Here is a 14,608-nt window from a genome sequence, read left to right as displayed (position 1 = left end):
TATTAGTAAAAAGTCTCTCTACCTGTACACTGCGTACACATTATCTTTCCCAAATCCACTTGTGAGAATATGCTGTATATATTGTTATAAAAGTGAACATTTTGGGGAAAAATTCAGTAACTTGTTTGTACAGTTATATTTCGTCTTTCGCTTCCAGCCGAAAGGTCGGAGAGTTCAAGTCACAAAAAACGTAAGTGAAGAACCATTATCGATCACTTGTGGATGGTAGTAGGAAAAAACAAAGAAAATAGTCATTAAAAAAATAAAAATATAATCTAGGGACTCCGAGTGTTGCAGTATGGTTAAAAACCATAGATATTAGAATATCACCTCGATTGTGTGTAACTTCACCAACTGTATGTTTTCAAGTACATGATAGCGTGATTGCTACTTGGTAGAGTAAACCAATGTAAAGAGCCAAACATCTAGGGGAAAAAGAATTCAAATACATGCTACAGATTACATAAGAATACATTATGTGCTGCCCGCTATACCAAAAGAGATGGCAACAGAAGGAAAAGGGCATCACATTATCCATATGTGCTGCCCGCTACACATGCTCTTAGTTATTCACATAAAAAGAAATAGATTGACCTACCAACACTGTGAACTATTTCATTTACAGCATATTCAAAGACTAATTCACTGGAAGGAGTACATGGTATATCCATGATCTACGTACATTGTATCTACAACAGCTTTCTCTTGGCTGCTCAAACTGAGTATATCTTTCTCACCTTCTTCATAGGCCTGCGACAGATTGGGCAAGTACCAGCAGCTTCTGCTATCCTGTAAATGTCAATTCATGGTGTTATCAGTCATGCATGGATTTTCCATATGTATTGCCAGTGTAGATACCACCAACGACTAAGTTAATAGGAATTGTGGAAAATGCCTTGGCAACAGTAAACTTAGGTCATTCTCTAAGTCATAGCACAAAGTTGTATGTACTTTAACAATTTATGAATTTCCAGTTTCCTGGATCCATATTAACTATCAATAGACTAATACTCAAACTACATGTTTCTGCAATTTAGCTCGAAATAGGTGGAGTATTAATCTATATCTATCTATAATAATAATAATATATTAAAAGCACAAAGCCCCTATCGAAATGTCGTTCGCATTTTTTACCCTTCTTAAGAGCATTTTACATTGGATATAATTGTAATTGTATCTAATAATATTTTTTTGAGGTAAAACCAAAAGTTTTCATATATGATCGTTTTCTTTTTTTAGGATTCTTTACAGATTTAGGATTTCCTCCAAGAATCGTGGTGCATTACCTTTTCTTTTGTTTAGCATTCTAGATTTAGAATTCTTTTATACCAATGTTACTTATGGTGTATCTTGTCTTTGTTTAAGTTTAGGATCCAATTTAGGTTTATGTTATCAAAGGTGTCGTAGGTTTAGGATTCTTTTATTTTCAATCTTAATTGCTTTATAAAAAGAGTCTAATCAAGACATTACTACAAAGTTTCAACAACTTGAGTTTTATCGGAAGATAACTTTAATAATATTTTCAACTTCTTTAGAGCGTATTCAATGAAAATTATTTTTTGATCCGATTGCACTCTTTAAAAATATTTTTATTAATTATGGGTGTGTTGCAGTAAAAGATCAACAATTGTTGATTCTTCAAGCTTATCCTCGAGCAGAAACACGAAGTCCTATGAAAATGTCGTTTGCCTTTTTAACTTTTTGTAAGTGTATTTCACGTTGGATAAAGTTGTAATTATAAACAACTAATAGTTTAACAAAACATATGTAATTAACTTGTCGGGTTTTAATTGGAGCCTTTCTTTATTTTGGTTTAGTATTTATTTAGGTTTTGGATTCTTTTACCAATTAATGTTACTTACATTGTCTCTTTTCTTTGTTTAGGTTTAAAATTCACTTTAGGTTTGGTACCCTTAACAGTAAATTGTTCCACATTAATGTGTTAAGGTGCAAGAACTTCACCTTTCATGACATTAACATAAAGGCTCCAGCCGAAGGCATAAAGACAAAGTCACATATTGGTATTGGAGATGACTGCATATCGATTTGTGGGGAAAAGCTAGGCTTAGGATTTAACAATTAATATCGAGGTCTGTGGAAATTTCAGATTGTGGTAGGAAGAAGGTAAAGAGTGACTTGTGATTAAGGTAAACATCAACCCTTTAGTCGTCCAAAATATGTCATTTTATATCCAATGAATATATTTATATATTTTCTGTAGTTCGCACGTATGTTTTATTGTGTAACATTACTGTGTCGTTCATCAATCTTATACCGTCTCAAGTTTTGCTTCTAAGATAGATTGTTTATACTGAAATCGTCAGATGTTACTGCTTGCTTTCTATGCTTTGGGTTAATTAAGAAAATTTATACTAAATTCATTCGGTACCTTGTGATGCCTACGACTACAGGATGGAAGATTTATGTTTTTTCCTTTTCCTTTTTTCTTTGTTTGTTCTTATGTGTTTGCTTTGTGGTTTTTTCTCCATAGATATTAACTTCTTTATAATCTAACTATAGCTAATAGATACTAATTCTTTATGCAGTAATTGGTGGCTCTTAAAGTCTTGATATATTTTCACAAAGAAGATTTATAATACAAATCTGTCTTAATATAATCTGGGGATTGAGGTTAAATTTTGTATCGGAATTCAAAATTTGGGTATACTTCTCCATAATCTTATTAAAAAGTTAGAAAGCATATTTAGACAAAGAACATAGTCTAAAAGAGATATTAAGTAGATGCAATAGCATAACATATTACTATCTTTTACAATAAAATATCTATAATTAGAACTACTATATAAGAACTAAACTAAATTATCATCGTCTTTGCAGGATTAGAAGATATCATTTTTTTAACACAACTACTGAATCAATGTAATAACACTCGTTTTTGTCATAAAAATAAATATAGTGTTGCATTTATTTTAATGTTAATTGCTATTTTATACATGATTCATTCTTTTTATACATAACTTTTTCATATTGACGCGGTATACACGTGCGAAGCACGTACTCTAAAACTAGTTTATTTAATAAGTATAGGCAGAGTATTAGTAATAGCTAGATCTTAATAACCAACTAGATGGAGTTACTACAGAAATTTGATAAAATGTGACCAGCTAGAGCTATCTCTTTAGTCTTTTTTAGTTCTTGTTCTTAATCACACCATTAAATCATTGGGATAAGATTCTCTTTTTTTTCTTTCTCGGTTGATAAATACCATTGAACAGATTCTTAGAATTTGATGCATGCTAAGTAAAGCAGCATGCCATCGCAGACTGAAACCCGAGTGCTTATGTAACCCCTAAAAAGGAAGGCAATATTACCTAGGATTGACGTACTAACTAGCACGGATCTTAATATACTAGAGCATTATGTTTAGCCTGTATTTCAGCAGGCAGTATGACATTCTCATTTATAGTACTGGAACTCTACGGTTCTGATGATCAAAAAGACAAATCTTGAAGTAGTTTATATTGTGGGCTTCTTAATATGTCGTAGAAGGATTGATCACAGTATTGCCCCTTTCTTTCAAGGCTTGCACAAATGACAGTTCAATAAATGATCTTGAAATTTGTTCGCTGGCTTGGTAAAATTTAGAACAATAAGAGGGGGATGGCAAAACAGAATTGCCAGAATAAGGGAGGGAGCATAGAAGATGAAATGGAAAAAAGGAGGAAGAGCAAGATCCATAACAGGATCTCTTGGTTATGGGAATGAGACAGAAAGGTGATAGTTTCCATTGAGGGCGAATCTGTGACTAGTCCTAAGTTGCGTCTTAGATATATGCCTATACTACCCCATCCATGTAGCTAGAATAGTAACCCCGAACCACATTTTCTCAATGAACAAGAACAACAATGTTCAACTCTCAATGATGAAGATGAAATGCCAGAAATAAGGGAGGGAGCTAGAAGATGAAATAGAAAAAAGGGAAAGGGGGAAGAGCAAGATCCAAAACAGGATCTCTTGGTTATGGGAAAGGGACAGATAGGTGATAGTTTCCTTTGAGGGCGAAGTTGTGACTAGTCCTTAGTTGGGTCTTAGATATATGCCTATACTACCCCATCCATGTAGCTATAATAGTACCCCCGAACCACATTTTCTTAATGAGCAAGAACAATAATATTCAACTCTCAATGATGATCTTTTTTTTATTAGAGGATGGGTAGCTGTCGTGTCATGGCTTGCTGGTTTCTCTCATATGCATATAACCCATATTCTCTTGCAAGTACTTAGTCCTTCCTTCTTGAGTTTAAACTCAAAAATGAAGCATTTATAGTTTTTAGCGAGAGGAGTGGCATACCTTGTTCCACATTCAAAACAGGATGCATAGTGTCCGCATGGTAGAAAGAAGCAGTCTCTTGGCGCATCAAAACAAATTGCACAAAGTCGGCGGATATTGCTGTTGTATTCACCATCTTTAAATTGTTTCCCTTGAGGTGCAGTGAGGTCCAGTCCATCTTCATTATACTCGTCGTCTTGTGAAAGACCATCATAAGAAGAACCCCAGCTTGCGAGATCATCATCTTTGCGTGAAAGAAGAGGGGTCTGTTGAGATTCCATCGGCCCCACTGGATTTCTAGTCCCTTCCTGACGAGTGGATTGCATATTATTCAAGTACCAGAATACCAGCCAAATGAGAAAACTCATACCACCTGCATTTGATTGATGAATATGAAAAACTACAGGGTTTTCAATTAGGACATCAGATATTACATAGAAAAGAGAAATATACCTACTCCAAGAAGATATGTTATCCATCGAGGTCCATAGGAAAGTTTGACGCTCCACATACCAGTAGCTGTACCCTACAGGAATTTAAAAAAGCCTAAATTCATTCGCATAAAATCTGTTCGAGTTGAGGCCAAATAACTAAACGTACTCAAATAAGGATCTCTAACAAGACAATCTATAATCCTTATAAGGATGGAGTCGTCATGACAAATTCATGTGAAATCTTCAAACACAGTAATGCAATAACTATATTAACTAGTTAACTGCATCTTAAAAATCTAGTCCTAGCCTTCAAACGATTGCTTGTTTGTGATGATGGAAGCAGAAAAGTTACTGCTTGGTCTTAATTCACTCAAGTAGTCTCCATTCAACAAGTTATATAATACACAAACAGAATGTTAAAGTCCCGAGCTGGTTGATTAATGGGTTGCGGTCTCCTTATATGGACATGGGCAGTTCTCCCCTCGTGAGCTAGATTTTGGGATTGAGTTAGGCCCAAGGTCCATTTCTTCACATGGTATTAGAGTTAGACCCATTCATCCCGGTTGTTGTATTTCTCAATGTTAGGCCCTAGTTATGTTATCCAAGCTCCAGTTGGGTGTGCAGGGGAGTGTTAAGTTCCACAATGCTTGAGGGAATGGGTTGTGATCTCCTTATATGGACTTGGCAAATCCTCCCCTCATGAGCTAGTTTTCGGGGTTGAGTCACGCCCAAGGTCTATAATTTCACATAGAACATACTATTCCGACAAATAAATTGTGAAGAGTTCCACATCGGTGCTTTAAGGAATGGGTGGTCTCCTTAATATGGCTGGGGCAATCCTTACCTCTTGACCTAGCTTTTGGTATTGAGTTAGACCCAAGGTCCAATTCTCTATCGTAAATTAACTGAAGTTCTCAAGATTGTGTCCATATGAGGTTTAAAATTCACTGATCAAAGAAAGAACTTTTAATAGGAATAATACAAAGACAGCTAAAAACTGCAAATGTATTGATAGCAAAACTAACTCATTCATATTGGGTATATTCTTTGCTGAGAGAGTTAAACAAGGAGAACTAGAAAAAAACTGGTGACTTACTGGACTTTGGGGAGGCGAGGTCAAAAGAGCAGCATTTCGACCGGCCAAAAAGAATCTCATACTACACTGTTTTCGTCTAAGGTTGCATTCATAGTAGGCACCAGTTGTATTATAGAGCAAAGCCCTACCTTTAATATCCAAACGAACCTGTTTTGCGCAAAACCAAACATGATAAATAACAAAAAAGAAGTAAGATAACGCAATTCCAATGCAATGCAGGATACTATGAACCCACCCCCAAAGTAATTTGAAAAATCTGGGACATCACAATTTCTTTCTACCAATGTGATTAAATAAGTGTTCATCAGGGGGAAGGAAGCTTCTACACCCATACTTGCCATGAAGAGTACTATCATAAGTGACAATTAAGACTTGGTAATAGAACAAAGCATTCAGTTTACTTATTTGACCTGCACAACTCCAGAGTTCAAGTTGCCCACTGCCACGTAATAACTAGAGGATTTTCCTATGTCCTGGCTGATTGTGCCATTCCCTGCAGAAATGCAGTTGGTGCGATAAGCTGACTTCTATCTTTTGTGATGTATAGTTCTTACAAGACCTTTTATGCAGGGATCATAAATAACTTAGCTAGTTTTCTTTCTTACCATGAATGACATTCCATGATAATGTAGTATTTGGATATGATGGGTCCTCAAGCCACTGCGCTAGCCCTTCGCTTCCTGCAGTTCATCAACTTTTAGAGAAAAATATCTAAGTGTTAGAAAACTGAAATGGAGCTAGCATGTCAGTATTCGACTAGCTATATTCAATAGGAAGACCTGATTGATAAATCAGCTAACCACCTTCCAAGGGAGTGAGCTACAAAGACAGTTTCCCCCTGAAGGGTGGAACCAGAATACACCCCTCTGATGGACAACTTTAAGAGGAAAACAAGGAGATAGATAGTGCCAGGGAACACTTGTTTTTGACCTTGGGTCTGAAAGTTGGGGACTGGGACTCAGGAGAGTCTAGCTTAGACAAAACTTATGGGTAAACTGTAAGCTAAATGATAGTACAAAGTAAAATATTCTTTGTTTATCTGGATGAGCATCTAAGAATCAAAGATCACAATGCACTCAAGGATCATAGAAGCTATGCTGCAATAGTGAGGTGGACCGCATTCGTACCACGTTGAGGATTGTGACGAGCCCTCTACACTTGTTACATCCTATGATATATACTGCTAATGTGAGGTGAAAAGCCCATTAACTTGGATTGATTTGCTAAGTGTTGATGCTGACTTACAGAACATCCTAGTATTGATTCAAATTCACCCTTAAATAATAAATGGGACACTAGGAAACAAAAATTAACGAAGATGAACTTACCTTGAGCAATAATAAGGACTAAAGAATGCGAACTTGAGGAATTGACACTATATGAAATGTTTATTTGAGATCCTTGATTCAAGTAATATATCCATTGCTGTAAAATCAAACACAAGAAAATTCATTTAACCATCCTCAGCTAGGTATCAGAGAGTACAAAGAAATTTAATGTCATGTCATGCCTTGTTAGTGTTTGCAGGAAAAGAGGTTTTGTAAGCTTCAGAAAAAGTTGTTAAAACATCAAGAGACGGATTTTCATAAAACCCATACACCGTTGGTCTAGTGTTTGCATCATCCATCTCTTCCACCTAGTAGGAAGACACAAATTGTTAAACAACAAACTTAGGAAATAATAAAAATGTAGGCTAAGGATACACATTTACCTTTATATTTTCCACAAATAAGGGATTGGGTTTTATCAGGATTGAGGAATTTGGTCCAAGCTGCAAATTGGATGGTCCATAAACCCCCAGTATCAAAGTCATAGATACTGAACAAAAGAGAAAACATTCATCAAGGCAAGCTCTGAAGTGTCAAATGGTGAGTCTAGTGGAAGAAAATAAACAGTAAAATGGAAATGGCAAGCGTATTAACGGGAAACTCCCTATCAAAGTCATAGATACTGGAGAAGAGAAATTATTCCAACAAAGAAAGCTCTGAAGTGTCAAATAGTGTGTTTACTGTGAGGAAAGAAATAAGGAAAATTTGTAAGCGGAAAAAGTGTTTTAATATAGCGTGCTTCTTACATTGAATTAAAGATTTTAAGTAAAAATAATAACAAGAGCATGCTAGGGGACCTATTACTATAGTTAAGTGATTCACTTGCCAAATATAAGATTGCACAATGTAACAATAGTTAACAAAGTCACATGAAGCCATCAAAATACATGATTTTTTAATCATTTGGAGCAACACACTACCATTACCAGCCAGCCGTTCTTCCCCCCAATCCATCATCAATGCACCATACTTACCTAGTTGCAGTCGACTTCCGATGTCCATGAAATTCACATCCTCTAGCCAAATTGTCACAACAATTATAGTTGTCATTTTGAATCCCCTTCATTTTCATAAATTTGTTTCATCTTAAGGCCCAACATATACACAAGATGAGTGTCACATACATGCAGATGATAAGATGGATGTGCAGGCATATAAAATCAGATAAGATAAAAAATGATCTCATCACATCCGATAGGATGTGCAAGTTGTATGCATAATGAACAAAATGAGAGAATGTCGTTTGAGAAGGTTTAGCTATGTCCTACTTAAACTTCCAAATGCAAAGGTAAGGTGTGAAATCATAATAATTAAAGGTTTTAAAAGGGACGAGATAGACCTACAGTCACATGAAAAAAGCTGTCTAAAAAAACCTACAATCTCTCGAAATCCATGCAGACTTAGCCAAAACAGAATGCAATAGAAGCGAAAGATCCATATGGGCGACGCCTACTAGTTTGAATTAAATCTTAATCATATTGGCATGCTTACATTAGGCCCGATTTTTGCTCGGAACCTTTTTAGTTTGTATAGATATATCAGTAGAAAATGTACATGATTTTTAGTGTTAGAGAGCCCCAAATTATCGAATATAGGAATGAAACAGGTCCAAGTGACGGATGATGAGGAATTCAAATAGCCAATCCGTTTTGGTTGGGATTGAGCAGTCGTACTCATTTTGTTGTAGTGATGGCGGTGGTGGTCTGTCATCTAAGAGAAAAACCGTAGGTAGTCAACAAGATCAAAAGGTTTAACACCTACTGATCTTTGTCTTCTTTTGGCATCAATTTTGCATCACTAACTTAACTCAAGTTACAAGGTCCGAGACAGTAGAGTACATGACACTAAATGGCTAAGAACCAATCTAAAGATCAAAACATAAATTGGCATCTAAAGGTGCTTATTCCAAGGAAGAAGGAGAAATGTGGAGACTCTTTGCAAAATGAGTACAGGATGTCCATTGTCGAGGAAGTCACAACAAGAAGATTGCAGGGCAGCTGGAAAATATAAATTTATATCCTTGATACTGTTCCACTGATGCCTAGGAGAAAGATGCTGTACAGAAGAAGGGTAGTCTAGCAGTTATATAGCATTGTGAATGATGTGTCCTTAGCTTGGAGTTCTGATCCTTTTTTTTAGGGAAGTCAGGAGGAGATAGAAGATAGTAGCTTATCAGTTTTCTAGAGGTGAGATTGCTGATCATCTTTAGGGGTAATAAAAAATTTACTTACCAAAAAAAGAGGTGCTTATTCAAGTATCGAAAGACTTCAAACTCTTTTATTTACATTTTTTCCACTTAAACTGAGGATATTCTAGGATTAAAAAAACACCAACGGGAAATAAGACACAAATATACAAGGAAAAAGGGCACAATAAACATCTGCAAATATGATACGTAGTAGTTATCGGGACAGTAAATATTGAAATTTATCCTCTTTTCTTTTTCGGTCGACTGAAGCCATACACTAAGTTTGATTTGTTAATAACTGTGTTCCATAAGATAACTCCTGCTCGCTAGTTGCCTGGACACCACCGTTATTAAAAAATATATGGTCCTAATAGTGCCAATAAATGTAACCATTGCTCAGTAAACAATAACTTAACTGATTTTTTTCATATTTAGCTGGTGAAAAAACAAAAATATCATCAAAATATTTTAAATTTTGAGAAAAATTACCGAAGAACCAGAAAGTGAAAACAACAACTACGCAGGACCAGGTATCATCTCTCGTCAACGGCACCACGGCTTCCTCATTATCGGCCGCCGGGAAATACGGCGCATTGTGAAAAACACTATTCCTCTCCGGAAACGGCAACGGAGGCCGTCGATCGTCGTCGTCAATCACCGGAACTTCCTCCTCATCTCGCGATGTCGACGCGGACGTATCACCGGAAAATGACGGATTCCGATCTGATTCTTCCATTCTGAAAGGAAAAAAACGTGAAGAACAAGTTTGGGAGAAAATAGTAGGAATTTAATTGAGAACTAAATTGAATATTCTTATACTGATGAGAAGAGTTCATGATTGAATTCAGTGGCTTCACCAATCAGTCATAATTTTAGTTTTTGGAGGGGGATATACTGAGATTCGGAATGGTAGTTGACAACTGAAAGTTTAGAATATTTAAGTGTGGCAGTTAGGTGATTACAGCCATATGCATTCCGCATTAACTTTAATTCAATTGGAAAATGACAAGTTTTAGCAAGAAGAGTTCATTTAAAGCCTCCGTTTTCTCTGCTCTTTTTTTAATATGACATTTGGCCTGACGGCCTCTTTTTCAAAAAATAAAAAATAAAAAATAAATTGGGCTGGCTCAGTATTTGCAGAGTAATTAATGTGGAGATATTATTTAAATAAAAAAAAAGTCCAGCATAATATGCTACATTATAAAATTCATGCGTATAAAATTCTAGTATATTATGTTAGAATTGGAGCACATTAGAAATCCTAACATATTATGTTGGAGTTTGATACGTAAAAAATTCGAACTCCAATATATTATGCTGAAATATTTTTGGATTTTAATATAAGATATTTTTGTCCAAATTTATTTTTTGATGTCGCACGATTATTAAAAACCTCATTATATTGATCTTTTTAATAATTAATAGTTTTAAAAATTCAAAAAATAAGTTGTGAAGATCTAATTTTTAACATTCAGTTCTTTTATATCTTGTCTATCATGTGCTCGTTTCACAAAAATGAGAAATTCGTTTACTTCTTTCCTTTGCATGAAGTATGCATAAATTACTTTATTAGATGTTTGGTACTGTGCAAAGGCAATAAAAGAGACATATTTTCTCGTCTTTGTCTAATTTAAAAATTAAAGTCAGTATATTGGGTTTTCTCTTTTGCATTTCTCGTGTTTAGCTTCCCAAAGGTAAATGACCCTTTTTCGCCAGTTTCATCCTTCTTCTTTTTCCCCTAAAAAAAGGGTCTCAATTCATGTATCTATATGATATTTAGAAAAAGTTAATTTAAAGCAAGCCTTGATCCCAACTACATCTCTTAATTTTAAGGTCTTAGCTTTTGGGATTAAATTAATGGTTTATTAGCAGTTAGCAAATCAATTAATAGCAATTAAGGATTTGTTCGCAAAAAAATAGCTTATGAATAATTTTTTGTTACGTTACTTGTCCACTAAAAACAAATATTTTAATAAGGTTATACAGATATGTTAACAACATCTTGAGGTTTGCCAAGTTATATGCCTTGCTTAGTTTTTCAGAAATGGCATAAATAACAATTCACAAAATTATTAATCTTATTCCATAAGTTACATTACCATTTGATGTATATCGATATTCTTACCCACTCCAAGCAAAAAATATGACAATTCTCACACAAGCAAAGGCTGAGATGATATCTAGTTTAGGACAACAATAGGGAGGCCCTCCCACTATCTTCTTTTCTTTCTCTCTCCTTTTTTTTTTCTTTCCCCTTCTTTCTTCTTCTTCCTTCCTTTTTTTACTTTATTCTTTATTTTTCTTTTCCATTCTTACGTGCCAATTTTTTAATAAAATCCAAAATCACCCCGTAAATCTGCACAATCCCTTTTCGTCCAAAAATCACGCTAAACATCTTAAAAATTCTCCATCATCTCAGAAATTTATCCTTACAAAATACAATCTCTTTAAAATTTTCATATAAAATCCCCACCGGAGAATTGAAGAAAATGAAACGAAAAACTTAAATAGATTCAAACTAAAACGTTATCAGCTTTTTAACTCAAATGCCAAAACCCTACAACATATTCATTAAGTAAGAAATCAAGCACATTGTTTAACCAAAAAATAAAATTTTCAGTCAAAGCCTATATTTAGAAGAAAACAGGTTACCGATAACCAAGTTTTACTTCATTTCCTCAACAATATTTTTTGGAAAAATAATAAAAGCAATAGCGTAAATTGACAGAAAGAAAAAAGGAATGAAACGACGGTCAATCCCTAAAATCAAAGTAGAAAACTTTGATAAAGCAAGAAATTAGAAAGTATATTTCAGTAGTACTTGGAACTCTTATACAAATAAAATTTTGTATCCTTATATAGGAATGTACAATCATAACGATTTTCTCACTTAGTTTGAATTTATTATGGGTATTAATTGTATTGATTGCCCATTACCATATATAACCGTAACAAGCATATTTATAGCTATAAATGCCTTATAACTGCTCTGATTCCCCTTCCTTATTTATTTCTGGTTCGTGTATCTTCCCTTCTTTTTTATCCTTATTCATTCCGTCCTCGCCTCTTCTTTGATAATTGTCAGGCCCAGCCCTCTTCTCTGTACTGTCTCGTGGGTATTTCTCCCGTGCCTTCCTCGTATTCTTAATTCTATTAATTGAGAATGCCATTTGTCACTATATCGTTGCTCCATGTGTCATGCTTCGTCAGCATACCAACACTCCACGTGTAATATATTTTTTCACCAATACAGATAGTCCCCCCACTTTCTGAATATTCTCAACTGAATATTCAGGAAGTGGTAAGCTCTTATGGCAGAAATTCTTTGCCGCCGTCTTTCGAGTGTCATCATGTCTTCTTCAGAATCAATGCGACGTACATCACATCTATTTAATGCCCATGCCACGTGGCTTTCAACGATTAGCTCTGCAGTTTTTCAGCGCTTTTTAGGGTTTTTCTATGGCTGTGTCAGTCACAAAGTGACGGTTCCATTATGAAAAGATTCATAATGACCAACTTTAACAATGGTCATGCCTCCTTATAAATACTTCATTTTTTTTTTGATTTCTTAGAGTCTTTCTTTTCAGTATCCATCATCTTATTCATTCTTTGCATTTTCTGCATTCTTCCTTCCATATTTCTTTAGACAATTATGTCTTCATCAGACCCTCGCAAGGTTGTGATTGTTGACGAACTTGTTCTTTCTAATGCTCCTACTAGAAGTAGGAAGGGTGGTAGGCTTCGTAGTCTTGGTTCAATATCTAACTGTGGTTCTTCTTCCCAGAGTAGTGCTACTAAGCCATCTTCTTCTAGACCTAGGGCTCCTTTTAACTCCTAGATCTTCTTCTAGGAATAGAGATTAAAATGATCATGTACGTGAACCCACAGTTGCAGAGATTGTTCCTCAAGAATTTTCTTTTATAGCTGATCATGAAACCATAAGGAATCAAGTTTCTTCTATGGCCTCCCTCAATCCTGCTGATATTTATCCGAGTTTAATTACTACTGGTCTTCTTTCCCTGGTTCGAAGAGAGTGTTACTGGAAATAAGATTTCCCAATTTTAGTCCCTGGTGCCAACCAGAGAATTACTTCCTATCATGCCGGTTTTTTTTTTGTTTATACCTATCCCTTCACTTTAGGGTTCAAACCTCCTATTGATCCAATGATTATTGAATTCTGCCGTTACTTCAACGTGTGTCTTGGCCAGATTGGCCCCATAGTATGGAGGGCTATTGCATGCCTTCGTTATTTAGCAAATTTGGTTTCCATGTCTTTCACTTTTCGGCACTTGCTTCATTTGTACTCCCCCAAACTATTTCGTGAAGAGGTATTTACTCTCGTAGCTAGAAGTAAAAGAGTATTGGTTAACCCTGAAGATGATTGGGACCGTGGCTGGTACGCCTGTTTTGTTGCTGCTCTCACTAATGGATTAGTGGGTGAAGAAAATATGCCTTTCCTGGAGAAATAGAACTTTGCACGTAAGCTTTCTTATAATAAATATTATTATTTTTTAAAATCTCAAAGGACTTCATGTATACCCAATTTTTCAGCAACTGTGGAAGTTTTTGATAAAATTCCCAACTTTCGTGCTTGGATAGAAAAGATGTTAATGGCTGCACCTATGGAGAAAAGATCCTGGAAGTACCTTTCTCAAAAATTCGGTTAGAAAGTGAAGACGCACGGTAATTTTTACCTTAACTATTTTTCCTTTTCTCTTCCTTGTTTGTCAAAGAATTTCTCATCCTTCCCTTTTTATTAGGGTTTCCTATTCGTGGAATTAGTCCCGCATCTGTTCCATCAACCAAGCTTTCTGTGAGTCTTGCCTAGGAAAGAATTTTAAGTGCTTCTTCTTCAAAAAGAAAAACTGACGTTGCTCGTGGCTCTGATGACGAAAAATAAACAGAGAAGGGTTCTTTGGTGCGAAGGCCACGCGTTAGGAGTCGTGTGGTTTCTGATGATGAAACTACTCCTTCTCATGACCCTTCATCAAGTTCAATCCCTTTTAGACTCATAGATGAGACAAAGAGTGCCCCTTTAGTGATTTCTGATGAAGATGTTGCTAATCATTCCCTAGGTTTTGTTGATAGATTGTTTGCTCATGGCTTCGAGGGTGATGAAGCTTTTGGGCCTGTTTCTAAAGAATTACCTCTTACTTCTCTTCCAGTTTCAGTTTTTATTAACCCTCCCGTGTCTTTACCTGATACTACTTCTGCTGTTATTCCCGCGACTGCTTCTGATGCAGAGGCCGAACCTTCTAGCAGCAGGAGGGT

The 14,608-nt window shown here is 35.5% G+C and overlaps 1 protein-coding gene across 1 annotated transcript; it reads right to left on the bottom strand.

Moving 5' to 3' along the window:
* Positions 1-428: 428 nt before the first annotated feature.
* Positions 429-10,302, bottom strand: LOC107831645 (E3 ubiquitin-protein ligase APD2-like). The gene is made up of 11 exons (XM_075232102.1): positions 10,157-10,302; positions 9,827-10,074; positions 7,533-7,639; positions 7,332-7,457; positions 7,150-7,246; positions 6,427-6,501; positions 6,232-6,314; positions 5,822-5,968; positions 4,745-4,817; positions 4,313-4,664; positions 429-789 (listed from the first exon to the last, which is right to left on the bottom strand). Exons 1-11 carry the CDS (start codon positions 10,171-10,173, stop codon positions 714-716), a joined length of 1,401 nt encoding a protein of 466 aa, XP_075088203.1. The 5' UTR covers positions 10,174-10,302; the 3' UTR covers positions 429-713.
* Between the last annotated feature and the right edge of the window lie 4,306 nt (positions 10,303-14,608).

The sequence above is a fragment of the Nicotiana tabacum genome, chromosome 2 (assembly GCF_000715075.1).
Source record: "Nicotiana tabacum cultivar K326 chromosome 2, ASM71507v2, whole genome shotgun sequence".
In the NCBI taxonomy this organism is placed as follows: Eukaryota; Viridiplantae; Streptophyta; class Magnoliopsida; order Solanales; family Solanaceae; genus Nicotiana; species Nicotiana tabacum.
The sequence above is the reverse complement of the archived record's forward strand: the minus strand, read 5'-3'. Positions and strand labels throughout refer to the sequence as shown.

Coding starts and splice junctions, on each gene's coding strand:
- LOC107831645 (XM_075232102.1), bottom strand. Junction 7,640..9,826: donor TTTCACTTTCTGGTTCTTCG/GTAATTTTTCTC, acceptor TCTTTTGTTCAG/TATCTATGACTTTGATACTG. Junction 5,969..6,231: donor TGAACTCTGGAGTTGTGCAG/GTCAAATAAGTA, acceptor TGCGCAAAACAG/GTTCGTTTGGATATTAAAGG.